General features: G+C 57.4%; 1 protein-coding gene and 2 long non-coding RNA genes across 9 annotated transcripts in view; 2 read left to right on the forward strand and 1 right to left on the reverse strand.

Moving 5' to 3' along the window:
* The window catches only part of LOC131518666 (protein monoglycylase TTLL8-like), an 89,406-nt gene extending 85,308 nt beyond the window's left edge, over positions 1-4,098 (forward strand). For 4 of the 5 annotated variants that reach the window (XM_058740941.1, XM_058740943.1, XM_058740942.1 and 1 more), the window contains 8 exons: positions 413-576; positions 645-689; positions 971-1,028; positions 1,233-1,396; positions 1,591-1,671; positions 1,867-1,924; positions 2,639-2,827; positions 3,101-4,098. In XM_058740941.1, coding sequence (XP_058596924.1) covers positions 413-576; positions 645-689; positions 971-1,028; positions 1,233-1,396; positions 1,591-1,671; positions 1,867-1,924; positions 2,639-2,827; positions 3,101-3,126 — 785 coding nt within the window. In that variant the 3' untranslated portion in view covers positions 3,127-4,098. Of the gene's footprint in view, positions 1-412; positions 577-644; positions 690-970; positions 1,029-1,232; positions 1,397-1,590; positions 1,672-1,866; positions 1,925-2,638; positions 2,828-3,100 lie in introns of those variants that run through there. The other variant, XR_009265226.1, reaches the window with a different exon arrangement.
* Positions 571-5,165, reverse strand: LOC131518669 (uncharacterized). 2 transcript variants are annotated; one of them, XR_009265229.1, is made up of 4 exons: positions 4,863-5,165; positions 2,313-2,515; positions 1,980-2,105; positions 571-1,321 (listed from the first exon to the last, which is right to left on the reverse strand). It is a non-coding gene; the product is annotated as an uncharacterized LOC131518669 (long non-coding RNA). The 2 variants fall into 2 exon arrangements; XR_009265228.1 differs by having other exon boundaries at positions 1,980-2,515.
* Positions 5,166-15,309: 10,144 nt separating this feature from the next.
* Positions 15,310-19,890, forward strand: LOC131518670 (uncharacterized). Of its 2 annotated transcripts, XR_009265231.1 has the most exons (3): positions 15,315-16,419; positions 17,299-17,361; positions 18,332-19,890. It is a non-coding gene; the product is annotated as an uncharacterized LOC131518670 (long non-coding RNA). The 2 variants fall into 2 exon arrangements; XR_009265230.1 differs by lacking the exon at positions 18,332-19,890 and having other exon boundaries at positions 15,310-16,419; positions 17,299-17,666.
* Positions 19,891-27,775: the final 7,885 nt, after the last annotated feature.

Consider the following 27,775-nt stretch of genomic DNA (forward strand, 5'->3'; position numbering starts at 1 on the left):
CGGGCCGGCCCAGGTCCTTGAGCGTGCCTCGGGCAACACGTAGCCGAAGGGGTGTCCCAAGCAAGCCCTTTCAGTGGCAGAATCTGCAGACATGGGTGTGCCCGCGTGCGCGCGCCCAGCATACACGTGTGCACGAGCCCCGGCCCTGCTCACCCGGAAGAAGAAGCAAGCGTTGTCGAGAGCGGCTCTCTGGGGGGTGGAGGAGTGTTACCCTGCGCTGGGCTCTGCTCCCTGACACCGCACAGGCACACGGAGACACACACACACACACACACACACACACACACACACACACTTGGCCAGGGCCCAGAGACCCGCAGGGAAACTGCACCTGAGTCTCGACGTGGCCCAGCAGTCCCTGAAGCAGGTGCTGGGCTCAGCTGACTGGAGCCCCTGGGGAGGGTCCCTGCAGACACAGAGGCACTGTGGGATGCCATCCACTACCACCCCGGAAGCCAGGCACTGAGCTGGGAGCCTGCCTGTCCCGTGAGCGGCCACGTGAGCCTGTGCTGGCGCCCGGAGCCAGGGGCCCTCTGCCACGAGCTGGAGCGCTCCGGCCGGTCGGCTCGGGGCAGGGTGAGTGGCCACCGGGCGGGGTGGGGGTGGGCACGGACGGCCGGGGCCTGACCCGAGCCCCCCCACAGGTGCAGTACCCGCTGGTGGACACACAGCCCCAGCTCTGCCTGAAGGTGAGTGGGCCGGCGCCAGCCTGGGGCTTAGGGAGAGGCAGCAGGGAGACCGGCAGAGGGGTCGGCAGAGGCATCCGGGGCGTGGGGGCGGGGACGTGCAGCCACACTCACTCCAGACCTTGCCCGGCCCTGGGGCCCAGCCTCCCAGTGACCCCCTCTGCCCCCAACCCTGGTCTGACAGCGGGTGCAGCTGAATGGTTCTGCGGGAAGGAGCCCCAGCCTGCCCGAGCCCCCGGCCACCCCCCACCTGCCACAGCTCACCCCTCACGTCCTCTCTGCAGTTCTCCACCAGCCGGGGCTTCTGGGTGAGGTGCCCTTTCGAACGACTAGGCTTGCCAGGTGAGCTCTCCATGGGGCCGCAGGGCAGGGAGGGGGCCTGCGCCTTTTGCTGTGAGGTTGCAGCAAATAACGCCCTTTTCTGCGCTCCGAGAGATGCCTCGTGGCCAGGCAGGCAGGATGCCAGGGTGCCGGGTCAGTGAGGAGGGGAGTGGAAGTGGCGGGGGGCGGGCGGGGGCTGCTGGGCCTCAACGCTCCACCCCACAGCCTGGAAGATGACTGTCCGGCCAGCCGCGTCTCAGGGCCACCTCCGAGTCACCTTCTTCTCGCCCAGCGCTGCCAGCTTCAAGGTGCACCTGTGTCACCAAAGGAAGATGTGGCCCCCTGCCTGCCACCCAGCGATCCAGGCCACGCCTCTCCCTCCAGCCTCAGTGAGCCAGGCGGGGTGGGCGCCTTCCTGGGGAAGGTGGTTGACCCCTTGGCTTCCCTGGAGACGGCCCGGTGTGGAGGGGTGCAGGGCTGCTCTGCTGTGTGTGACACCTGTGTCCCTGTGCCACAGCGACACACTATGGCCGGTCTTGCCCCCCACCCCCACTTCCCGCGACCTGCCCCTCTCCCAACCCAGGGTGGCTTCATGGCTGACTCCGCGGTTGCCTTCGTGGACATCCCCAGGGACGAGGCTTGTGCCCCCAGCACCTGCATCCAGGTGGGTGGTGCTGCCCCACCCCGCCCCCACCCACCTGCTCCAGTCCCAGACCTGTTTCCCTGCCATCAGCCCACAGGGGAACTCCTGCCCCCCAAAGCTCCTCTCCAGGCTGTCGCTCTGGGGGACACGGTTGGGGTGCAGGGAGGGGGCCGCGGGCTGACCGAGCTGCTCCCCCCCCCCCCCCCCCGCCTGCAGGGCTGGAGGACCGATGTGCACTTCTCCACCCCCCAGCAGCTGTGTGATCTTCAATGCAGTGAGTGCCGGGCCTGGGCCTCGACCCCGGGGGTGCGGGGGCAGTGGACGCTCACGGGCCGCAGGAGGCCGGGGCTGGACCCCATCCTCAGCTCAGAGCCGGTCGCTGGCTCTCACTCTCAGGGCGGGGGTAGTGTGCGCTGCTCGGGAGACCGGGCGCCAGTGGGGGACAGAGGGGCCACCTGCCTTGGAGTCAGGCCAGGCTTCTGAGCCAGGGCGAAGCCAGGCCGGACGGAAGGTAGGGGCCCGGCCCCACCCCCACCCCCGAGGTCCATCCTTGGGCACCCGCGGTGCAGCTTCCTCCTCCCTGCGTGTCCACCACCCCTGGCCGGGGTTCTGGTTCCAACTGTCGGGGGCCTCGGGACGTCCATCAACCCGCCTTCACCCACCCAAGCCGCTCAGGCCCAGACTCCTGGGATCTCGGGCTTAGCAAGAGGCAGAGCGAACCGTGTAGGTCCTGGGTGTGGCCCAGGAGGGTGGCCTCTGCCTGCGGGGCCTGAGAAGGGCACCGGGCTGTTAAGTGGGCGCGGGCATCACCACCTGCATGTGTGGAAGCCCCCTGGCTGCTGACGGAGAGTGGACGGCAGGAACCCTGGAGGGAGAGGGAGATGGGAAGGGGCGGGCTCGCACCCAGGCCTCGGGGCGGCTCGCACCCTTTCCAAAGCTGGTGGCCTGGCCAGGGCCTCTTACACCCGTGTCTTCCAACCCCTCCCAGCCCCCAGAGGAGCTTTTCAGTCAAGTCTGGGCCCCCATTCCTCAGCCAAGATCCCCTCCAGCAGATCACAGGCCAAAGGGGCGACGGTCACCCCTGAGGGCCCGTATCTGGGGCGGGGCTCCACCGCCTGCCAGCCAGGTGACCTGGGAGCTGACCCCAGCCACTGCCAGAACCTCCATGCCACACCGGGTGAGTCCCAGGGTCCCAGGGACCGGCCTGTGAGCAGAAAGACCGGGCTGCTTTGGGGGTCTAAGTGGACTGCCCCCAAAGAAAGGACGGGAAGCCTGGAAAGGCCTGGAAGGGCCTAGAAGGGCCTGCCCAGTGAGCCCGGAGCATTTGGAGCCCACGGCTCCCTCTCCTTCCCCCGGCCACACAGCTGGGGGTGAGCTGGAGGAGGCTGTGCCCCCAGACAAGGTTGGTATTGTGTAGACTGAACCAGCACTCCCGTCCCTCTCTTTCCAGCTGCCACCCAGGGGACAGCGGACTGAGGCCAGGAGCCTCACGGAGCACAAGCAGGTGCCCTGGCTGAATGCTGGGGTGCAGAGGGCTCACATCTGGGGCTCCGAGCCTCTGGCAGCAAAAGCCAGGCCTCAGAACTTAGAGGTGGCTCGCCTGCACACGGGCTGTGGGGCCGGCCACCTTGCGTCTCCCCAGCCGCGCACAGCTCCCTGGGGGCCCTCAAGCTGGGCGGGGAGCTTTGGGTCAGATGAAGGGCCCTCAGCCCCTCCCTGAACCCCCTGCTGAAGGCCACGGAATGGCTGGGTGGGCTGCCCTCTCTCCTGGATGGCCTGGCCTCCGACCTGTCCCGTCTCAGCTTGGTGCAGGCTCCCTCCGGACCACCCGGGGTCACGGCCACCATCCCTGGCCCCTGCCTGAGCGCTGGAAAGCAGAGTGCGACCCCACACTTGCTACGGCTGACCAGGCTCCGTTGGCCCAGGACCACCCCCAGCCCCTGCCCAGAGCGCTCCCATACTGACTGTCCACATGCTAGCAGGGCGGCCCCCCACTGCCCAGGCGGGGCCTCCGCCCGGCCCCCTGCACCGACCCTCCCAGAGCTCAGGTCACCTTGCACAGCCAGTCGGGCCAAGGCTGGCCACTTCCTGTGGCCTCAGGAGCCACCCGCAGGGATGTGCCCTTCTCAGAAGTGTCATTAAGGGCCACTGTGTGCCATCTGTGCTCAAGGACCACAGAGGGACCCTTGGCCCTGCAGCGTGATTTCCACACCCAGGCCAGGGGTCGCCCAGCGGCCGGCCCGGCAGATGTGCCCCCACAGAACTGTCCTGCTTGCTCACAGGCACTGCCAGGCTGTCCCTCCTGCATCTGGAGTCCCCGCTCGTGTCCACGTGACCACAGTGGCCCCCCACCAGGCACCCGGGGCCTGGCCCCCTTCCCGCCCTGCAGGGGGTGGGGGGGGGGGTGGCTACAGCAGACCAGGAGTGGGCAAAACCAGTAAACACTTGTGCGCCTAGCTCGCCTCTTCGCTTGAGGACAGACGCGGGGTCTGCAGGGCGACGGAAGCCCTGCGGCAGGTGGGGTGGGGGAGGGTTATGGCGCCCAGCTGTACCTGTTAAAATGGGGGGGGGGGCGGAACCACAGGCCGCAGACAGAGCCTGCTGCCCTCCCCCCGCGACCCCCACCACGTACGAGCCCCAGGCTGTCCCCCGAGGACACCCCATAGGCTGGAGATGCCAATACCTCGGCGGCCTGCCCGGGGTCATGTATGGGAGGGACAGTGGGAGGAGAGGGGTGTTCCGCTGGTTCACCCCTGCAGGCGCTCAGCCCGGAGATCCTCCCCCCACACTGAAGGGGCGGAGCAAGGGGGCGCCCTTTCCTGCAACCCCCTCCAGCGTCTGGTCCCGGAAAGGAGCCGTGAGAGGCCGGGTCAAACAGGAGCTGAAAGGAGGGTGAAAGGGTGGTGGGCGGAGGGGCAGAGAGGCCTCACCCTCGGGTCCCAGGCCACCCACCCCCATCCCAGGTCAGGGTTTCGGGGGTGGCGGGCTGTGGTCTGCGCTCACCACGTTTTCGCATTGCCCGGCCCTTGGAGGCGAGGGGTCCTCTTACCCCCCCAACACCGTCTGCCCGCGGTGCCCCCTCCCCGTCAAGGCGCAGGGCAGGGAGGGGGACTGAACGCTGGCTACGGCTGTGCCGCCCCTGCCCTGCGTTCCTGCTCCCCTCACCTGGACCATCCGGGCTCGGACCCAGGGCTACCCCCGAAAATTCTCACCTGCCGGGAGGTGGAGCAGGGAGGGGGTGCGGGAGCAGACCAGAGGCGGGCGCCTTCAGGACTTGCGGGAGCCCTGGCCTTCCACGGGTGGGGGAGACCGAGGCCCAAACAGGCTATGACTGCGAGCCTGTCGAGGACATTCGGGGCTGTAGGGACTGGGGTGAGGAGGGGCCTCCTCGGCACGGCTTCCCGGCTGTCCGCGTGTGTGCTGCCACCAAGTGGCAGTGGCGCTCAGAGATCAACCTCCAAGCCAAGATCTTAGGCCACACCCAGCGCCCCCTGGCCTGGCAGGCCCGCTTTGACCCGTAACACCCTCCCCCATCCCAGGCCACTCCTGTCCAGGAGAAAGATGCTGAGGAACTCAGGCCCCAGGATGGGAAGGGCTAAAGGTAGGTGGCTAGGTCACCCCGGCCGGGGCTCTCACTTGACCCACAGGGAGTCTTTGGGACATCCGTGTGCCTCATTCATTCACGCATTCATTCACCCATTTCTCAAGCAGGTGCTGAGTACCACTGGGTGCCCCACTGACCCAGCATCAGGAAGTAACGTTGACAAAGATCCCCGCCCTTGCAACTGGGGACCAAGCCTGGGTCTGCCCTGGACCGAGGGCCTGACTGGGTCAGGATTCTCAGTCCTGAAGCCCAGGCAAACAGGGACCGTTCATCACCCTGCCAGGAGCTGAGTTTTGCGTGCCGGAGACAGACGACTAAATACATACATTATATGGGGTGCCCCGCGCCAGGCTGAGGCTGGGGAGAACGAGGCGGGAAAGCAGACAGGAAGTATGGGAGAGGGCACCTTGTGAGCTGAGACTGCAGAGGCGAAGGGCCATGAGCTGCCTGGTTCTAACGGGATCTGACAGGTGAGAGATGGGATCTGACAGGCAGGCAGGTGGGGCCATGGGACGTCCAGCATGGACACTATGGGTATGAGCAAAAATGACCAACATTTCGGCCTCAGTGACTGGAAGGCAGAGCTCCGTGGGCTGAACAGGGGACACAGCAGCTATAGTTAGTGTTTGGCCCTGGTGAGTTTGAGCTACCTATTGGACATTCATTCATGTACCAGGACTTATGTAGTGACTGCTGTGTGCCTACTCCCTCAGTGAACAACATAGACACAGGCCCCTGCCCGAGGCAGAGGAGCAAGGCAAAAAAACCCCCATAAAACAGTGAGTACATTATCTGGGATGTGAAAAGGGCATTCAGAAAAAGCAGAGGGGTGCCTGGTGGCTCAGTCGGTTAAGCAACCGACTTCAGCTCAGGTCATGATCTCCGCAGTTCGTGGGTTCGAGCCCCGCGTCGGGCTCCGTGCCGGCAGCTTGGAGCCTGGAGCCTGCTTCTGATTCTGTGTCTCCCTCTCTCTGTTCCTCCCCTGCTCTTTCACTGTCTCTCTCTGTCTCTCAAAAATAAATAGACATTAAAAAAAGAGAGAAGGAAAGAAAGAAAAGGCAGAGCTGGATAAGGGAAGGAGGTGGTCCTGGGGGCATAGTGGCAGGTGGGTCTCATGCAAAGACAAAAAGGAGAGATAAGGGAGTTAGAGGACACCATTGGGACCAACGGTTAAAAACAGTCTCCTGCCAACCCGGTGAGTCCTCTCTACAAAGGCTGGGAAGAATTGAACAGTTTTGCTATTGAATAAGTGTTAAGAGATTGCAAGGCAGAAAACTCACCCTCTCACATGAGCTGGGCAGGTACAACCCTTTCTATACACGATCGTGAGAAATGACAACTTGTCCAAAGGGCACCTGACATACAGCCTATTTCGTGTGATAATAATACAGGCACCCCAGCTCTCTTTGATTACAGTTTGCATGGGATATCTTTTTTTTTAATGTTTACTTATTTTTGACAGAGAGAGCGTGGGCGGGGGAGGGGCAGAGGGAGGGAGACAAGGACCCAGAGTGGGCTCTGCACCGAGAATGGATGCGGGGCTCCAACTCACAACTGTGAGATCATGACCTGAGCTGAAGTCAGATGCCTAACCAACTGAGCCCCTCAGGTGCCCCTGCATGGAGCACCTTATTCCATCCTTTGACTTTCCACCTCTTTGTGTCTTTTTATCTAAAGTGAGTCTCTTGTACAGCATGTCGCAGATGGATCATGTTGTTTTATGCACTCTGCCAATCCCTGCCTTTTAATTGGAGAGTTTAATCCATTTACGTTTAAAGAGATTCCTGAAAAGAAAGGATTTACCTCCACCAGTTAGTCATTTCTTTGCTGTGTGTCTCATATGGTTTTTCTTCCTCATTTCCCCCACTACTGCCTGTTTTTGGTATTTAGTTGATTTCTGTATGGTACCATTTTGAGTCCCTTCTCCTTTCCTTTTCTGTATATTCTTTTCAGTATTTTTCCAGTGGTTGCCTTGAAAGTTACAATTGAAATCTTAGAATTAGAACACCATAGTTTGAAGAATACCAATTGAGTTGCAATAGTGTACAGACATTCAGCTCCTATCCCCCGTTGTTGTCACAGATATGAACTGTGTGCCCACTGACAGATTGCTTCCTACATTTCTAAACCTTATGGGGGGAAAAAGGACGACTTACAAACCAAAATGCAGTAATGCCAGCTTGTATATCTTTCTGTGTAGTCACCTGTTCTGTCTTTCTTCATGCAGCTTTGAGTTAGTGTCTAGGGTCCTGTCATTTTGGCCAGAAGGACGCCCTTTAGCGTTTCTCGTATGGGATATCTACTTGCGATCAACTCTCTCAGGTCTTACTTATCAGGAAGTATCTCACTTTCCCCTTTGTTTTTGGAAGACAGTTTTTCTGGATACAGAATTCTTGGTTGACAGCGTTTTGTTTTTGTCTTTCATGACTTTAAGTATGTCATCCTACTGCCTTCTGGTCTCCATGTCTTCTAATGAGAAATCTGCCTAAAACCTTTTTGAGGATCTCTTGTATGTGACAAGTCGGTATCTATCTCGTTGCTTTAAAGATTTTCTCTGACCTTGGCCCTTGATAGTTTGATTATAATGTGTCCTAGCGGGGACCTCTGAGTTTATCCTGCTTGGAATTTGCTGAGACTCCTGGATATACAGATTCATATCGTTCATCACATTTGGGGAGTTCGGGGCCATTATTCCTTCAAATATGTGTACGTCCCATTCTCTCTCTTCTCCTTCTGGGATGCCCACGATGTGCATGTGAGTAGTCCTGATGGTGTTCCCTAGGTCTCCCTCGCCCTTCCCTTTTTCTTTATTCTTTTTATTTTTGCTTCTCAAACTGGGTGATTTCAATGGCTTCATCTTCCAGCGTGCTTAAACGTGTTGTAGAATCTCCCTGGTGAATTCTTCATTTCAGCCACTGTACTTTCCAGCTCCGGATTTTCTATTTGGTCACTTTTCACAATTCCTGTCTCTTTACTGGAATGCCCTCTTTGTACCTTGTTCCCCTGATTTCCTTTAACTTGTTACACAAATTAAAGATGTTGATTTAACATCTGTGTCTATTAATTCCAGTGTGTGGACTTCTTCAGAGCTGGTTTCTGTATAAATCTCTTTTTCCCCTAAGAACGGGCCATATTTTCTATTTCTTGGAATACTTTGTACTTTTTTGTTGAAGACTGAACGTTCTGAGTGTAATGTAACTCTGCAGATCACATTCTCCTGGGGCGTCTGGTGGGCTCAGTCAGTGGAGCACACAACTCTTGATCTCAGGGTTGTGAGTTCAAGTCCCACATTGGGTACAGAGACTACTTAAAAATAAAAAACCTTAAAAAAAAAAAAAAGACCACACTCTCCCGCTCCTCATGAATTGCTGAGTTTTGCATATTGAAGGCTAATCTTCCATTTGTTTAGTGGCTTTTCCAAACTATTTATGCAAAGTCTTTATTTCTTGTTACATGTGGTCATTGAATTTCTGGTTCCATTATTTCTGTGATCATTCAGTGACCTAATAGAAATTTCCTTAAATGTGAATATGTATATCCTCCAGTAGATGCCACAATTAGGAACAAAAGGCAAAACCCAGAAAACTACACTCAGAACTAGTAGGAGGAAGGAAAATAAAGATTAGCATGGAAATAAGTGACATGGAGAGTACAGAAATCGAGAAAATGGATGAAATCAAAAGTTAGTTCATTAAAAGTATCAACAGAATGAACGCACCTCTTTTTAGTCAGATTGACTAAGAAAAAAGAGAGAAGACTCAAATTACTAAAATCACAAGTCAACTGAGGATATTACTATTAATTTTACAGAAATAAAAGGGTTTCAAAAGTATGCTAAAGGCAACTGTACAGCAAATACAGGGTAACGTAAATGCAATGGACAAACTCCCAGCACGCAAGCTACCAAAACCGAGTCAAGAAGAAACAGAAAATCTGAATAGACAAAAAGCAAGCGATTGAATCAGTTATGGAAAACCTCCCAACAAAGAAAAGGCCAGGAGAGAGGGCTTCACTGGTGAATTCAATTACACATTTTAAGAAGAATTAACTTCCCAACTCTTCCAAAAAAATAGAAGGGGAAATATCCTAACTCATTACCAATTCCAAAGCCAGAAAGACACTATAAGAAAACTACAGTTCGGGGGCACCTGGGGGGCTCAGTCGGTTTAGCATCTGACTCTCATTTTGGCTCAGGTGATGATCTCAGGGTCATGAGATCAAGCCCTGTGTTGGGTTCCACACTGCAGGTGGAGCCTGGTTGGAATTCTCTCTCTCTCTCTCTCTCTCTCTCTCTCTCTCTCTCTCTCCCTCTCTCTCTCTCTCTCTCCCCTCCCCCACTCACACTCTGTCTCTCAAGACAAATAAACTTAAAAAAGAAAACTACAGGGGCGCCTGGGTGGCTCAGTCGGTTAAGCGTCCGACTTCAGCTCAGGTCATGATCTCGTGGTCTGTGAGTTCGAGCCCCACGTCGGGCTCTGGGCTGATGGCTCAGAGCCTGGAGCCTACTTCTGATTCTGTGTCTCCCTCTCTCTCTGCCCCTCCCCCATTTATGCTCTGTCTCTCTCTGACTCAAAAATAAATAAAAACATTTAAAAAATTAAAAAAAAAAAGAAAACTACAGTTCAATACGCTTGTGAGTATAGGTGTCGAAATCCTCAACAAAATACCAGCAAACTGAATTCAGAAGCATCGTGAAAGGATTACACACCATGACCAATTGGGATTTACTCCTGGAACACAAGGGTGATTCAATATCCAGAAATCAATCAATGTAATACACCACATTTACAGAATGAAGGAAAAAAAACACACACGATCATCTCAATTGGTGCAGAAAAAGCATCCTTCTTTCGTGATAAAAATGCTTAATAAACTAGGAATAGACAGGAACTTCCTTGACATGATAAAGGTCACCTATGACAAGTTCACAGCTAACATCACACTCAATGGTGAAGGGCTGGAAACTTTACTCCGGAACAAGACAAAGACACTCACTCTCAACATTCAACTCAGCACTGAGAGTGCTAGCCAGAGCAATTAAGCAAGAAATAGATATAAAAGTCAAATTGGAGAATTAAATTATCTCTATTTGCAGATGACATGATCTGATATGTAGAAAACCCTAAAGATTCCCCCCAGAACACTTCTAGGACTGACAAATGAATTCAAAATCGGACACAAAACCAACACACTAAAGTCAGTTGCAACTTAGGACCTGGGTGGCTCAGTCGTTTGAGCATCCGATTTCGGCTCAGGTCATGATCTCATGGTTCATGAGTTCAAGCCCCACGATGGGCTCTCTGCTGTCTGCACTGAGCCTGCTTCAGATCCTCTGTCCCCCTCTTTCTCTCTGCCCCTCCCCCCCCTCAAAAATAACTAAACACTTTATTTATTTTATTTATTTATTTATTTTTTTTTCAACGGTTTTTTTTTATTTATTTTTGGGACAGAGAGAGACAGAGCATGAACGGGGGAGGTGCAGAGAGAGGGAGACACAGAATCGGAAACAGGCTCCAGGCTCCGAGCCATCAGCCCAGGGCCTGACGTGGGGCTCAAACTCACGGACCGCGAGATCGTGACCTGGATGAAGTCGGACGCTTAACCGACTGCGCCACCCAGGCGCCCCAACACTTTTTTTAAAAAGTCAGTTGGATCTATATGCATTCACAAAGAACACTGGCAAAGGGAAATTAAGGAAACAATTCCATCTACGATAGCATCAGAAAAGAATACTTAGAAATAACTTCAACCAAGGAGGAGGACGACTCCTACGATGTAAACTACAAGTGTGTTTCAGCCTCTGTGGAAAGGCATCTGTGTTCATGGATTGGAAGGTTTAATACTGTTACGATGTCAGTACTACCCTAAGTGATCTACAGATTCGAAGCAATGTCTTCCATGGTGTTTTTGAAGAAACAGAAAAATCTATCTTAAAATTCATATGGAGGGGCACCTGGCTGGCTCAGCTGGTAAAGCACGTGACTCTCGATCTCAGGGTTGTGAGTTCAAGCCCCATGCTGGGTGTAGAGACTACTTAAATAAAACAAATCTTTTAAAAAAAATAATAATAATAATAAGGGGCGCCTGGGTGGCTCAGTTGGTTAGGCGTCCGACTAAGGCTCGGGTCATGATCTCCCGGTTCATGAGTTCGAGCCCCATGTCGATCTCTGTGCTGACGGCTCAGAGCCAGGAGCCTGCTTCGGGTTCTGTGTCTCGCTCTCTTTCTCTCTGCCCTCCCCTCACTTGCGCTTCAAAAATAAATAAATATTTTAAGATAATAATAATAGATAAAATTCATATGGAATCACAAGGGAACTGAATAGACAAAATATATACTGAAAAAGACCAAAGTTGGTCTCACACGTCCTGATTTCAAAACTTACTACGAAGCTTCAGCAATCAGGAGTGTGGTATTGGCTCAAGGACAGACACACAGACCAATGGGATAGAATCGAGTGTCCAGAAATAAACTCTCGTATGTGTGGTCAATTGATTTTCAACAGGTGAAAAGACCATTTCAAGGGAGAAAGGGTGTCTTTTGAACAAACGGTGCTGGGAAAACTGGATCTCCACATGCAAAGTAGTGAAGTTGTAAAGTTGTACCCTCCCCGAACCAAACGTTGTGAAAGGGCGGGCCTACGCAGGCCGACTCCATCTTGTTCTGTGTCCTTCACCTTGACCACACCTCCTCCCCTTGAGTAACCACCCCCTCACCTGCCTACCAGGACTCGGACCCTTCCCCAGGACCCTTCCCCAGCCAATCGGCCGAGGCCACGACCCTTCCCCAGCCAATCGGCTGAGGCCACAGCCATTACCTCACCAACTGCCCCTAGGCCCCAATAAAACCTTTGTCCTTTTGAAACTCGCTCTCTCTCCCCGGCATCTCACCGCTGCGTCGGTGCAGGTAGGGGTTAGAGCTCGAGCCAGCTCGAATAAAGGCTCTTTTGCTTTTACATCGGACTCGGCTCCCTGGCGGTATTTGGGGATCACGAATTCTGGGCATAACAGTTGCGTATCCACACAGTGGAATATTAGCATTGGAAGGAACGAGGTCCTGACACCTGCCTACAACAGGATGAGCCTCGAAAACACTACCCTCAGCGAAATAAACCAGACACAAATGGCCACAGGCTGTGATTCCACTCGTAACAGCTGTACAGATAGGCACGTGAAGACCACAGGTCACCGTGGCCCGAGGGACGCGGGGTGGGGAGTTTCATAGGTACAGAGTTTTTGGGATGATTAAAAAGTTCTGGAAATAGCGCCTGGGTGGCTCGGTCGGTTAAGTGTCCGACTCTTGATTTCAGCTCAGGTCATGATCCCGGGGTCGTGGGATAGCATCACGTTGGGCTCTGCACTGAGCAGGCGCTCTGCTTGTGATTCTCTCTCTCTCTCCCCCCGCCCCCCGCCCCTCCCCCACTCGTGCACGCTCTCAAAACACAAATGGTGGTAATGGGTGCACAACAATGTGAGCGCACCCGATGCTACTGGATTGTACCACTTCAACATTGTTCAAATGGAAAACCTTAGGTATATTTTACCACAATAAGACTTTTTCCCCCCAAAGGCTTGTTTTTTTACGTGTTCTCTAAACCCAGCGTGGGCCTCCACCTTCCAACCCAGGGATCAAGAGTTGCGCGCTCTCCTGACTGAGAGCCATAAAGCCTTTCTTTAAAGGACTTGTCGGCGCCCTGTGCGGCACAGTTCACTGTAAGTTTACCTGGTGATTGGGTGGTCATTGCGGCGGCTGTCCCCTTTCATTCCAAGCAAATTTTAAATGACCCTATTTCTGTGACAGCTGGTATCCACTTGGGGCCAGGCTTCTAAGTCCCAAGGGGAGGGGTACCTTCCCTGTTGTTTCCATTTCAAAGAGATCGCTCTGAAACTCTCAAGAAAAACGTTCCTGGAAGGCAAAACTGGCCCGAGGCTTGTTTATAGCTTTTCAAAAAGTTTGCATCCATCTCAAAGGGACAGAAAGAACTTACTAGTTTTCTATAGGAAATGCTCTAAGAGAAGGGAGTGGGAAGTCTTTTTCCATGTTAACAGCAAGGAAAATTCAAGTTTGATTTGTAATTCTGCTTACGACACGTAGAGGAGAAACGTTAGGGGAGAGGGAAGAGTCAGTGCAAAGGCCCGGGGGTGGACACGGAAAGAGTCACAGGAACCGAAGGGAGGGAGGAGGGCAAGGAGGAGGAGGGGCAGAGCGGTCTTCCCACTGAGAAGCAGTGGGCTTTCTTTCCCCGTGAAGGCTGTGGGAGGGGCCTCGGACTCCGCGAGCAGGGGTGCGGGGCACGCAGAAGCGTGGAGAGCAGAGCCGATGCGAGCCGCTGCAACACCCGGAGCGAGAGGCCAGGGGGTCGCCCTGCAGATGGGGAGGCACGAGGGGTTCGGGGCGGGGTCGGGGCGTGTCCTCGGATGGGGGGGGGGAGGGGGCGGGGCGTGTGCTCGGAGCCCGGGGGCGGGGATGGGGTGGGGGGGTACCTCAGATCCGGGCAAGGGGGTGGGGCGCGGGGTCGGGAAAGGGGACGGAGCCAGGCGACCTCGTGGTCATCCGCCCCCCCCCCCCAACCCCCCATCCCCCAACGCGATTCCGAGGGCCGGTTTGAGCCCGGGTCTCGGGGGCAGGCTGGGGAGGGTCGCCGCGCGGCGCGGGGGAGGCAGTCGGCGCGGGCGGGGCGGGGCGGGGCGAGGGAGCAGCTGCGGGGGTTGGGCCCGGCGACCTCGGACGCCCCCCGCCCCCCCGAGCGGCTCGGGGCGGGGGGGGAGCTGTCCCGGGGGAGGGGGCTGGGGCTCGGCTTCCGGCCCCGGAGGGCGAGAGCCCTGCGCCCCGTGTGTCGCGGGGAGGGGGCGGCCCTGTGAGCCCTCCCGAGTCCTGTGGGGGCGGGCCTCGGGGACCAGGGAGGTGGCTCCAGGTCCCCCCTGCCCCCCAGCCCCGCTTTGGCCTTTCCCGGGGAAACGTCTTTGAGGACGTCTCGCTTTTCTCCGCCCCCGGATCCCCCCGCAAATGGCTCTCGGCGCCCCCTCCCCCCCCACCTCGCAGCGCCGGCCCTGACCCGCGAGGGAGCCCCCGCCCCAGGGTGCGGGCGCGCCCCGTTGCAGCTGCGGGGCGCAGGCGCACGGCTGCGCCCTGGTGGGATCCCCTGGTGGAGGGGGTCCCCGAGGAGGTGACCGCCCGTCCCCCTCCGGGAGAACCCGCTCCAAAGAGAAAGCCCGGCGCACGCAAACGAGGCCTGAAATGTATCTTTTAAAAGTCTTTTGTTCGGCTGATTTTTAATTATCATTCTGAAAAATTGCCACTTCTATTTGCGTGGACGGTTTCGTGGACTGTTTGGAGAGTCGTCGCTCCACCGGGATCGGAGCAGTCCCGTCACCCCAAGGACCGCCTCCTGCTGTGGCAGGTAGACCCCCCCCAGCCCCCCTCCACCCCCGCTCCGCCCCCCTCACCCCCCTTCACCTCCCTCACCCCCCCTCATCACCCCCTCACCCCCCCCTTCACCTCCCTCACCCCCCCTCACCCCCCCTTCACCTCCGCCTCACCCGCTTCACCCCCTCACCCCCCTTCACACCCCTCTTTACCACCCTTCACCCCTTCTTCACTCCCCTCTCACCCCCCTTACACCCCCCTCACCCCCCCTTCGCCTCCCTCACCCCTCCTCATCCCCCCTTCACCTCCGCCTCACCCCCTTCACCCCCTCACCCCCCCTTCACCCCCTCACCCCCCCTTCACCCCCTCACCCCCCCTTCACCTCCCTCACCCCTCCTCATCCCCCCTTCACCTCTGCCTCACCCCCTTCACCCCCTCACCCCCCTTCACACCCCTCTTTACCACCCTTCACCCCTTCTTCACTCCCCCTTCACCCCTCACCCCCTCATCCCTCCTTCAACTCTCCCTCACCCCTTTCACCCCCCCTCACCCCCCACCCCCTTCGCCCTGAAGCCCTGCTCTGGTCCCCCCCCCCCCCCCCCCCCCAAGCCACCGCCTGGTCTGCCCTGGGCCCTGGCCCGGCCCTCCAAGCGGTGGCTGCAGCAGCAGGCCTGGGATTCACCCGGGGGCTTGTGTGTGAATCCACAGCTTGTTCCTCTCGGTGCCTCGGCGTCCCGCGGTGTAGACGGGTGGCCGTTCACGCACTGAAGAACGTTCGGTTGTTGCCTCCTATTGCACACAAAGCCTCCTACCACGTTCGTGCCCGGTTTTTGTGTGAACGTGCATCCCGCGTCCGGGTGACCGGCCAGGGCTGGGATTGCCACATCCCGTGTCGGGTGGGAAGCGGGAGCCGAGACCGTCGCCCGGGGGGCCGCTGCCCGCCTGCTCCCTCCACAGCTGCTCCCTGGCCTCCCGTAGGCCCTGGGGGCGCCTCGTCGGGGCTGGGGGGGGGTTGCTCTCCGGCGTCTAATGACACCGAGGTCTTCTCGTGGCCTCTTCGTCGTCCCCGCATCCGCTTTGGATCAAGACCTTTCCTACCTGCAGATAGTGCTGTCTCAGTGTGGACACTCTGCGTCCCTCCTCTGACACGGGGTTCACAGCACCTGTTTCCTGCCGTTCTCTTGACAGTGTCTCTGGGGGAGCAAAAGTCTGCGTGGGGATGAAGTCCAGTTTATCAGTTTCTTCTCCGATGGCGTCTCTGCAAACTCCGAGCAAGCCCATGTCGTGAAGATCGTGTCCCGTGATCTCCTGCGTACGTTGTGTATGTTGTGCACTTAAATCCGGGACTCCCTTTGAGCTTACCTTCGCCTGAGGTGTGGACTGGAGGTGCGGGCTCCCCCCTCGCGCGTGGGTGACACCGGCCCAGTTCCATTTGCTGAAACAGCTGCTTGTCCTACGCTGAGCCGCGCTCACACGGCTGCCAGAGTTTTCCGTGGCTCTGTTTCTGGACCACCCATCTGGTCGGCGCCCTGGTGCCTCCAACACCAGTCCCACCCTGTGTTGCTCATGCAGCTGTGTGGTAAGTGTTCCGATCAGGTGGCTTCCAGCAGTTTTGTTCTCTTTCCAGTTGTTTTACGTCTAGCTCCATTGGTCTTATGTGTGCATTTTAGAATTTGCCCGTCTCTGTCTACAAAAAAAAAAAATCTTGCTGGAATTTTGCCTCGTGATGTGTGAAGTCTATAGATCACTTTGAGGAGAACTGACATCTTTGCTATGCTAAGCCTTCGAATTCATGAACATGGTAAGCCTTTCTATTTATGTAGATCTTATCTGATTTCTTTCAACAGCATTTTGTCGTTTTCAGTACTCAGAACCTTTTTGTATTTTGCTAGATTTGCACCTGGACGTTTTGGGAAGCTTTTGTAAAAACTGATAGTCTGAAAATTTTGGTCTCCAATTATTCATTGCTTGTATCTATCTGGGCATACAGTTGATTTTGATGTATCAATCTCGTATCCTGCAACCTTGCTTAAACTCACTTACTGGTTCTAAGAGTTTGGTTCTGTTTAAAAAATAGATTCCCTGTTACAGAGAAAGACAGATACCATATGGTTTCACTCTTATGTGGATCCTGAGAAACAACAGAAACCCATGGGGGAGGGGAAGGAAAAAAAAAAAAAAGAGGTTAGAGTGGGAGAGAGCCAAAGCATAAGAGACTGTTAAAAACTGAGAACAAACTGAGGGTTGATGGGGGGTGGGAGGGAGGGGAGGGTGGGTGATGGGGATTGAGGAGGGCACCTGTTGGGATGAGCACTAGGTGTTGTATGGAAACCAATTTGACAGTAAATTTCATATATTAAAAAAAAAAAAAATAGATTCCCTGGGATTTTCTACACAGATCGCTGCGTTGTCTGCAGATAAGGACGGCTTTATTCTTCCTTCCCAATCAATATGCCTTTTATTTCCTTTTCTTGCCCCATTGCACTGGCTGGAGTTTCTAGCACTGTGTGAAGTAAGAGTGCTGAGGGAGGGCGCCCTTGCCGTGATCCTAATCCCAGGTGGAAGCATTCAGGCTTTCACATGAAGTACGATTTAGCTGTAGGACTTTTATCAATGCCCTTTGTCAGGTTAAGGAAGTTTGCCGGATATAGAAATCTGAACAATGATTCTTTTCTTTCAGCACCAAAAAGATACTGTACTACCGATAACAAAGTCTGGCATTCAAATCATCGTTCTTCTGTAGGTAACACATTTTTCTCTGGCTGCTTTTAAGATTTTTTTTCTCTGTTTTTAGTTTCCAGCAATTTGAGTAGAAAGTGTCTTGGTGTGGGGGCGCCTGGGTGGCTCAATCAGGTTAAGCGTCCGACTTCGGCTCAGGTCATGATCTCACGGTTCGTGAGTTCGAGCCCCGCATCGGGCTCTGCGCTGACAGCTCGGAGCCTGGAGCCTGCTTCGGATTCTGTGTCTCCCTCTCTCTCTGCCCCTTCCTTGCTTGTGCTTTGTTTCTCTCTCAAAAGTAAATAAACATAAAAAATTTTTTTTAAGTGACTTGGTGTGGATTTTTTTCAGTTTTTCCTGGGTGGGATTTGTTCTGTTTTTTTAAATTATAAGTTGATGTCTTTCACCAAACTTGTGAAGCTTTCAGCCATAATCTCCTTAAATATTTTTTCAGTCTCACGGTCTTTCTCCTCTCTTTCTGGGACTCTAATGAAACAAACATTAGCTCTGTCGTCCCGTGGGTCCCTGAGACGGTTCATTTTTTTAAATCTTCTCTCTTGCTCAGATGAATTTCTGTTGCTGTGTCTTCAAAGTTCATTGACTCTCTTGTCATCTCAGTTCTGGTATTCAATCCCTTCATGAGGGTCTTTTTCCCTTTCAGTTATTCTACTTTTCAATTCCAAAATTTCCATTTGCCTCTTTTTTTTTTTTTTTTTTTATGTCTTTCCCTTTGCTGAGCCATTCTATTTCAATTTGTGTCAAGACTTTTTGCAGTTTCTGGTTAAAGCATTTTAATAGCCGCTTGAAAGTCCCTGTCAGATCATTCAAACATCGGTGGTATCACATCATCGGTGTCTGTTGTCTTTACCCACGTGAATTGAGATTTTCATGTTTTTCCAAAACTTAATCTCATGGGCTAATTTCCCTAAGTTTCTTTCTCTCCATTATTTTCCTGGTACTTTCCAGTTACCTGAGGTTCCTTTTTCCTCCACCAGAAACTGTCCACTTCTGCATTTGTGACGCATTTGGGGCCAAGTGGCAGGACTTAGAGGAAAAACTTCTGCTAATTATCAAGTTCAGCACGGTTCCAGGATCCAAGAGCAATATACAAAAATCAGCCACATGTCTTTATGTTAGCAATGAGCAATCCAGTGATAAAATCGAGAAAAAATTCCATTCACAACAGCATTGAAAAGAAAGTAGGAGTCAGTTTAACAAACGGAGTGTAAGACTTAAACGCTATGCAGCATTTCTTTTTTTTTTTTTTGTAACAATGATCTATTTTTGAGAGAGACAGAGCGAGAGGAGAGGAGGGGCAGAGAGAGAGGGGGACACAGACTCAGATGCAGGCTCCAGGCTCCGAGCTGTCAGCACAGAGCCCAACGTGGAGCTTGAACCCACGAACCAGGAGATCATGACCTGATCCAAAGTCGGACGGTTGACTGAGCCACTCAAGTGTCTCTCTTTTTTTGTTGCTTATTTTTGAGAGAGAGAGAGAGAGAGAGAGCACAATCAAGGGAGGGGCAACAAGAGGGAGGGAGACCCAGAATCTGCGGCAGCCTCTAGGCCCCAAGCTATCAGCATAGAGCCCGACGCGGGGCTCGAACCCACAGACCATGAGATCACCACCTGAGCCGAAGTCAGACGGTTAACTGAGCCACCTAGGCGTCTCCACAGCATTTCTAAGTGATATTAAAGAAGATCTAGATAAATACAGAGACACCCACTGTTAATGGGCTGGAGAACTCAATATTGTTCAAGTGGCAATATTCGCCAAATTGATTAATAGATTGAATGCAATCCTTGTCAAAATGAGAGTGTTTTGGGGTTTGGGGAGCAAAATCAGCAATCTGATCGTAAAACTTGCATGGACACGCAGAGGACACAGGACAGCCAAACAATTCTGAAAGGAAACAAAGTTGGAGAATTTACACGTTCCAATTTGAAAACTTACTACATGGTAACAGCAATAAACACAGTGTCTTCTGGCATAAGGACTGACATATGGATCAATGGAACCGCGTTGAGAGTCCAGAAACAGATTCATAGATTTATCGCCAATTGATTTTTGACGAAAGTGCCACGGCTTTCAAGGGGGGAAAATGCTCTTTTCAGCAAGTGGTGCTATGACAATTGGAAACCCATGTAAAAACAGAATTTGGACCCCTACCTTACACTGCACAAAAATTAACTCGAGATCAACCATAAACCCGAGTGTAAGATCTGAAGCTGTAAGATTTTTGAAAGGACACAGAAGAGAAAATCTTCGTGACCTTGAGACAGGCAGTGTTCTTAGGTGCAACGCCAAAAGCAGGAATCCATGAAAGATGAATCCGAGTTGATCAATAGTGCAGATTCTGTGCTTCAAGTGACGATAAGATAACGAAACTGGGATAAAATGTTTGCAGGTGAGATGTAATAAGGGATTTGTCTTTAGGACACTTGCAGCTCAAATATAAGACAAACATACGCTCTAGGTTATTAGGTGTATTTTACAGCAATTGAAACCAAATATGAAATTTAAAACAGTAATCATAAGACAACCAAGCAAGTAAAAAAACAGGCAAAACCAATGTTATTAGACATTTCATCAAGGAAGGAGGAGGAACGCTGGGTATCTTCTTTGGTGAAATGTCTAATCCAATTTGAAAAGATGCTCGGCACCAGGAGTTATTACGAAAATCCGAACTGAAAGCGAACGCATCACCACCTCGCACACACCAGGGTGGCTGTACCACGAGGAAGGCCCGACGCACGTATTGACAAAGCTACGGAAACACCGGGACCCTCCTACCTCGCTGGTGGGAGCGTAAAACGTGCGGCCAATTTCTTCCAAAGTGAACATAAATTTACCACACGACCCAGGATTCCACTCCGAGGTGTTTACCCAAGAGAAACAACATATGTGCACACAAGAGCTCGTACATGAAGGTTCATAGCGGCTACATTCGTAATAGTCAAATTGTGGAAACAACCCGAATACCCACCAACCGGTGAACAAACCACGTGTGGTGTATCCACACCATGAAGCACCGTGACGGGAACCAACACGGGCGAACTTCGGGACGATCATGCTCGGTGAGAGCAGCCAGACAGCACATACTCCACGTGTGTAGCAATTCCGTGTGCGTGGAACGTTCGGAAGAGGCAAGTCTGTGAGGACAGAGAGGGGGTGGCTGCGGATGGTCCAGGAGACCTTGGAGGTGAGGGCAGCGTTCTAAAGTTGGACTGTGGTGGTGGTTGCACAACTGGGTAAATTTACTAAAATCACTGGATTGTGGGTGGATCATTGAAACTGTTGAAAGTGGGTGGATTTTATGGCATGTAAATTACACCTCAATAAAGCTGTTTTAAAAATACTTCTCAGGGTTTTTCTTTTTTAGATTTCCATTTGATTCTCTGAGCAATGTTTAAAGTGGCTCAGAGCATGCGTTTAAGGAGTTTGTTTTTCATTAAAAATTTAGCTGAAAGCAAGAGCCTGACCTGGACCCTGCCCCTGGGGCCGTGCCCTGGTGGAGGTCTGTGCCACGACCCTCCCTCTCACGTTCCCCCCGCCCCCCCCGCAGGGCAGCCACCCCAGCACGCTGTCCACCCCCCTGTGCACCGCGGGGCCAGCAAGCGCTGAGCACTCCCCACCCGCCTTTCCCAGGACTGCGGGCCCTCCTGCCCCTCCCCACCCGCTTCAGGACCACCACCTCCTCCTCTGGGAGGCCCTCCTGGATCACAGCTCCAACACCACCTCTTCGCACGCCCCGCCCCACCCCGCCACACACACCACACTCACCGCACACCAGACACCGTGTACACACACACACACACACACACAAACACACATGCACACCACATGGTGCGTCTACTGTCGTGCACACTGGGCCTCCTTCTGTAGGGACCTCGCAGAGCTTGGCCAGTTTGGAGGCCGCGGGGGGTGGGGTGGGGGGAGGGGCGGAGGACAGGGCTGGCCAGGCCCGGCTGGAGGGAGCCGAAGGCCCCAGGCCCAGGACGTGCCCACCTTCAGAGACATGGAGACCTGGGCCGTTGCTCCCTGCCTGCCGCCCCGTGTGGGACCAGAGGGGCGAGAGAAGTTGGGGGGCCCCCAGGTCACGGCCGGTGGGCAGGGCCCGTGTCTCGTCACCTGGGCTCTGATGGCAGAGGAGGTCGGGGCCGTCTGACCGGGTCCTGCCGGCAGCTGCCCACCCGGATGGCCACAGCTGAGTGGCAGGCTTGAGGGGAGCAGAAACCGGGGGCCCGCGGGGAGTGGGGAGGAGGGCCCAGGGGGTGTGGCCCCAGGGAGGCGCCAGGCACATCGTCCACGGTGGGGCTGGGTGAGCAGCACAGGCCGCGGTGGATGTGGCCCCGAGGCCTGGGCCACAAGTGCCCCCTCACCCCCTCAGCTGCCTTGGGCTCTGCCCTCCCAGGACGCCTGCCTCCAAGCCGGGGCTCACCCCCTCCTGACCCGTGGCCTCCAGAGACGGGACCGCTGCGGTGGGCCGGGGAGCGAGGCGACAGACATCCTGGCCGCGTGGCCACGCGAACCTACTACGCCCCGGCCCCTGCCTTCCTGGAACCTGGCAGGCCCCGCTGGCCCCGGGGTTCCCCATCTCCAGCCCTTTTCTGCCCAGGCGGGAGTCAGGCGGGGGAACCCAGCGCACCCAGAGCCAGGCTTTCTGTGGGTCGCGGGGCCAGGGAGGCCCTGGTGGGGGCTGGGTTTGTGGTCCCGGAGACGGTGTGCCAGCTGGTCCTCCTCTGACACCTGGCCTGGTTTCCCCCCTCCCCCACACCGGGGTGGTGGCAGGACCCCGGTTTCCCTGGGCTGCCGCTGTTGGTTCCAGCGCCCCCCCCCCCCCCCGGCCGGCTCGGGGCGCCCACGGCTGATCCGCCCATCAGCTCTTGATAGCTGCGGGCCGCAGCCAGGCATGGGGGTCAGGTGCCGGGCGGGGTGGCCGCGTGAGGTGAGAACAGGGACAGAATGTCCCAGAGACGAACCAGCACGGGGGTGGGGAGGTCAGTGGGGCATAGCTCTGAGTCCCCGATTGCCCCTGGGCCTCGAGTCCCTGCTCACCACGGGCACGAGGCCCCCTCGGGCCGGGCCGGGTCTCTTGCACTGGCCTGAGCCAGAGCGGGCCTTTGTGGGCTGGCGGGGGCTGCCTGGGTGCGCAGACGGGGTCCTCTCAGGCCTCCATCCCTCCTTGGGTGCCACCGACCTTGTACCTTCCAAAGCACCCGAATCCACCCCACCTTGGTCTCCGAGGACTCGCGGCCCGGCTGCTGAAGATCTCCCCCCACCTCCGAGGGGACTTGGCCCGGTCTGCCCCACCCCCAAAACCTGCACTCCCCACCTCCTCACCCTGCAGCTCCCTTCGGCCCCTAGACCCCACCTCCTCCTCAGAGCTCAGCCCTCTGGGAACCCCTGCTTCCTATGACCCCAATGCCCTCACGGTGGCTCCCTGGCCGTGAACTCTGTGAGGCCCAGCAGGGGCCCAGGGATGTTCTTGAACACACTTCGGGGCTCCAGGCGGTCGACGAGCCTGGTTCACAGGTGACAGCACTGCCACCCAGAGCTGGGGGGGGGGGCCTGGGGGGCAGGGCCTGGCCCCTTGGTCTGTCTCCTGCCTTCCCCCGCCGCATCCCCACCCCCACGTGCTGCCGCGCCTCTGAGGGGTGTGTGGGTCACTAGGGGTGGAGAGCGCCCCAAGCCTCGGCAGCAGGCTCTGCCTGGGTGCACACGCACGTGGACACACGTGCGCACAAACCGTGCCACATCACACACACGTGCGCGTACAGACACACGGGCGCCCCCCTCTCCACACCCACGCGCACACACACTCGGAACGTGCACAGGCACACACACCTACGAGCGCACTCACAGGTGCACACGGCAGGCACGTTGCACACGCACCCTCGTGGGCATACACGTACCATTTTTGGGGCCCGATGGGTGCTCCTGGCCCTTTCTAGAGGGGAGACTGAGGGGGCTGCCCCGAACTGGACTCGGGGACCCCGCAGCAGCCCCTGACCTGCTTCCGAGTTAGCCCAGGTCACCGGGCTGGCCGAGGGGCCTCCTCTGGGCCCCGGGTGTGGGATGCCCTCTCTGCCGTTCTGGGCCCTGGTGCCGGGGTCCTCGGCACCCCATGTGCAGGATTGCCACCCCGGCTCTGTGCCGGCGCCCGCCTCTCCGCGGGAGGAGTGAGGGGGGCAGAGCTGCGGCAGGAGGGCCAGCCGGCCCCGGACTCTGGTCCGGAGCTGGCCCCGCTGTAGCGGGTTGTTGGGGGGATGCAGGCTGCGGAGCGGGCGTGGGGAGGAGCCCTGAGCCGCGTGCGCCCCGAGGAAACTCTGCAGCCCCTCCCACGCCTGCCCTCCTGCTCCTTCGTGGAGCAAAACGGGTCTGGGCTCCTCTCTCTGCCTTTGGGCCTTTGCACCTGCTGTACGCGCTCCCAGAGCCCCTCTCCCTGATCTCTGCAGAGAAGCTGATGGTGACCCCTGAGAAACTCACCGCCCTGTCTGTCACATCCTAAACCTATCATGCCCACGTGCCTGGGTCACTGCCCCTCTGGCAGAGGTGAGCCCCCAGGAATCTGGACTGTCTGGTTCTCTCTGGAGTGAAAATGTCCCTTTGAGCTCATGTGGAAGAGGCCTGGTGAGCAGAAACCAGACGACGCGGGGAGGCCGGGAGCCCTGGGGTAGACCACACCTCTGGAGCGCACCTCGGGGTGAGGGTGTGGACCCCAGCACACGTGCTCCCTAGGATGTGGGGTGTCTGCTGGGCAGGCCGCACCGTGGCCTAAGTGCTGATGTGGGCCTCCCGGGCTCCTGGCCCCCAGACAGTGGAGGATCACCACCCCCCCCGCCCCCCCGGAGCAGCACCCAGGGGCCCGGGATCCCTGACTCCTGGCTGGCCTGGCCCAGTAGGTGGGGCTTCCCAGCCCTTCCTGGACTCTGGGTCCCAGGACCAGGGGCATCTGCGACCCAGAGAGACCCCGCCACCTGCAAGACATAGCACCTTCTCATCCTCAAGGTCCAGCCCTGGGCCAGCAGCCCAGGCCCTGGCAGAGGCCCCAGGGGCCCCAGGAGCAGGAGAGCCAGGCCACTGGGCTGGGCCTGGCCGTGGGCACCGGCCCCTCTGCTTTCCACCCCTCCCCCCTACTGAGGTGGCCAGTGGGGTGGGGGTCACTGTGCACAGCGTTTCTGGGTGAGGAGCTCAGGGCAGCACGGGTGGGCAAGGCAGGGAAACCTGAGGGTGCTTCCCGCCAGGTGGCCGGGACCCATGACATTGGCCTGAGCCTCAGATCAGGGTTGGCGACCTCCTAGCAGGACAGCTGACAGGGTCAGAGGCCAGATCAGAGGGCGCTCGCCTCCGAGTCCTGTGCTGGGAAGACGAGGTTGTGCCCCCGGGTGACCTCTTCCTCCTTCCTGGATGAAATGGGTCCACTTAGCTGCTTGTGGCCTTTGGGGGGGTTCCTGACCCTCCTGAACCCCGGTTTCCTCCACCTGGGGGTTCCTGACCACCCTGAGCCCCAGTTTCCCCCACCTGGCTCATTCGGTGTTGGGTACGGGTGACCCACCCCGCAAGGAAGCCCCTATTTGTCTATCCAGGACTGGACCTCCCATCCCTCCCCACCTTCTCCTGGCCACTATTTGGGGCCCAGCCTCCAGGGAAGAGCTTTCCTGCAGGGAGCAGGCCAGGAGGAGGGCAGTGACCAGTGCTGGAGGGGCAGGCCCTGCCCCCACCCTGCCAGGAACTCCAGGGGTCAGTTGTGTAACCGAAGCCCGGGGTTTTGCCAAGGTTGCCTGGAAAGCCGGCCGGCCTGGAAGTCATGTGCCAGAGGCTAAGGCAGAGCCCCCCGGCCCCCCTAATCGGAGGCCTCCGGAGGGGAGAAGGGCCCACCGAGAAACCCCAGGGCTAGCACTTCCCCGTGCGTCCTGCACCCCCTCACCCACAGCCAGGCGTCACGAGATGAATGGGGGCCCATCCCTTAGCTCCACGGACAGGAGCCAGGCCTGGCCGACACCCTCCCTGCGGCTTGCCCAGGACCTCAGGCCTGCCCATGCCCAGCGCTGGGCCCCTCCAGAGCGGCCAGGGCGCCTGCAGAGGGGGCGCACGGCCCTGTCCCCTCCTCTGGGGCCCCGTGTGGTGCGGGCATCCCCTGATCTGGGTGTCTCTCCTGGCCACCGGGCCCCACGGCCCGTGGCCGTCCAGGCCTCCACCGTCGGCCCCAGGCCCAACTGCCCCCTTCACGTTTCCTCCTGACACGGCTTCCGTTAGCATGGGGACTCCCACGTTAGCATGCCAGCTGGGGTCTGCATGCCCAGAAGGGGCAGGTGGGGCTCCGGGGCCCCTGCCAGGAATCACTTCCTTTTCTGTGAAGCTTTGGCACCAAAGCCACGCGAAGGTTTCGTTTTGGGGGGCTGCACCGGAGAAAAGAAACTTAACACGGCTCTGACCCGGGTCTGCATCCCAGCCGCTCTCGTCCCGGAGCCGGGCCGGTCTCAGGCCAGTGGGTGAGGGGCCAGGAGGGGCGGCCTCCGACGCCTCCCCCCCGACCCTGTGGGCACAGCCAGCACCCACCCGCCCTCAGAGGGCCTGGCCATGAGCAAACCAATCAAAGCGGCCCGCAAATAGAGCACAGGGAGCGCTCCAGGAGGGAAGGGCCCGGAGGAGCGGACGGCAGAACCTGGTGGGCGGCCGCTCGGGGTTTCCATTCCTTCCATGAGGACTTCTGGGTTCCGTGCCACCCCTAGCGGAGTCCCTGAAGGATGGAACCTGGGAACTCAACCCAGTGGCTCTAAAGAACCCTCCACGTTAAATGGACCCAAGATACGAAAAGACAGTGAGATGGGCACCAGCCCAGTACAGGACAGTCAAGCCCCTGGGCAGAGAGAACTGGCCACGCTTCCCTCTGCAGGGAGAGGCCAGGAGTGCAGGGCCTGGGGGGTGGAGGGGCAGGGGGCAGGCCGGCGCCTCGGGTCCTGAAGAGCTCCAGGCTTGTGTCTAGGAGCAGGGAGGAGGGTGAGGGGCCCACACAGAGAGCGGGGGTCCGATGGCAGGGTTGGGGCAGGGCAGGGCCTGCCTCAGCCGCAGCTCTGAGCTTCTGCCCGAGCCTCAGACCCGGAGCTCTGCCCACGGTGGATTCTCGGAAATCTCAGGAAGGGGCTGGGAAAGCCCCCCAGACAGTGCTGCACCTTCCGCCTCTCCGGGGTCCTGGGGGCCCAGATGCAGCCAGGCCTACAATCCCCCCCACCCCCCAGCCTCCAGCCTGGCTCTCAGCGGCGACTACATGCAGGGACACAACAGTGGGGCCAGCGTCCTACTCAAGCACCTACAGGAGATCCCTGCCACTTGGGCCTCAGTTTCTCCAGGCACGACCTGGCTGAGCCCTTGCCTGCTGGAGCTGGGAACTGGGAGTACAGACAGCATCTAGCCCTGGACTGGGCGGGCCAGGTAGGGGGGAGGGTGCTTTGGGGGTGCCCGGGCTTGTTCAGTCAGCACTGAGGCAGAGGGGTGCAGGGCTGGGCCAAGGAAGTGGGGGTGGCCCCGCATGGGCGGCGTCAGCCCCCCACCTTCTGCCCACCGTCGGGCCCCAGACCGAGGCCACGTTCCCTATTGGCCTTGACACACGCAGGCCAGCACCCTCTCCCTGCCTACTCTCCCCTCCATCAGAGGGGCCTCCCCGCCGCAGGCAGGGGGCCGCGTCCCATGTGGCCACACCCATGAGCCCATCGATGGCCACCCTCCGGGCCGTCTGCCCAGCACCAGCCTGAGCCTGCCACACCTTCAGAGGTGTCACTGGGCACACAGGCCGCAGGGCTGAGGAGCCCCTGGCCGCCAGGGACCCCGAGGAGGGCAGCGTTGCCCAAACTCAGCACGGCGCCGTGCCCTCTGTCCCAGGGGCAAACTCAGGGACACACTGTCCCCCAGGCCCCTCCTGAATGTCCTAGAGACTGGGGACGTTCAGGCCTTGCAGATAAGTGGGCGGCGGCCTTGGGCCAGCGGCACAGCCTCACCACGTGGGATCGGGGACGTAGAACAGTGTGTCCCCCTGGCACGGGCCCGGCCTGCGGGGGCTTCTGCGCTCACCAAGCAGGGCAAGCCTCCCCCACTCACCCACACGTGCCTCTGACCCCGTGTGCCTGAGCATCCTCACAAGGTGCCTCCTGTGGGCAGGATGCCCGCTGTACCAGGGACCGGCCTTCCTCGGGCCATCCAGACCTTACGTCTTCCCCACAGGCTGCACTCAGCGCCCCGGCCCTCTACGAGGGCTCGACTCGGGGTCCCCCACAAAGATGAGCTCAGTGAAGGATTACTGGAGCTTTAGGTGGGGGGCCGGACGGACAGAGGAGGATGGGTGGACGAGGCGCGAGGGGTGGTGCCCCAGACCGGCCCAGCATCCTCAGCTGGCAAGTGGGGGGCTGGGATCACGGGGATGCATGAGTCACTGTCGCCA

This window comes from Neofelis nebulosa, chromosome 8, assembly GCF_028018385.1.
Source record: "Neofelis nebulosa isolate mNeoNeb1 chromosome 8, mNeoNeb1.pri, whole genome shotgun sequence".
Lineage (NCBI taxonomy): Eukaryota > Metazoa > Chordata > Mammalia > Carnivora > Felidae > Neofelis > Neofelis nebulosa.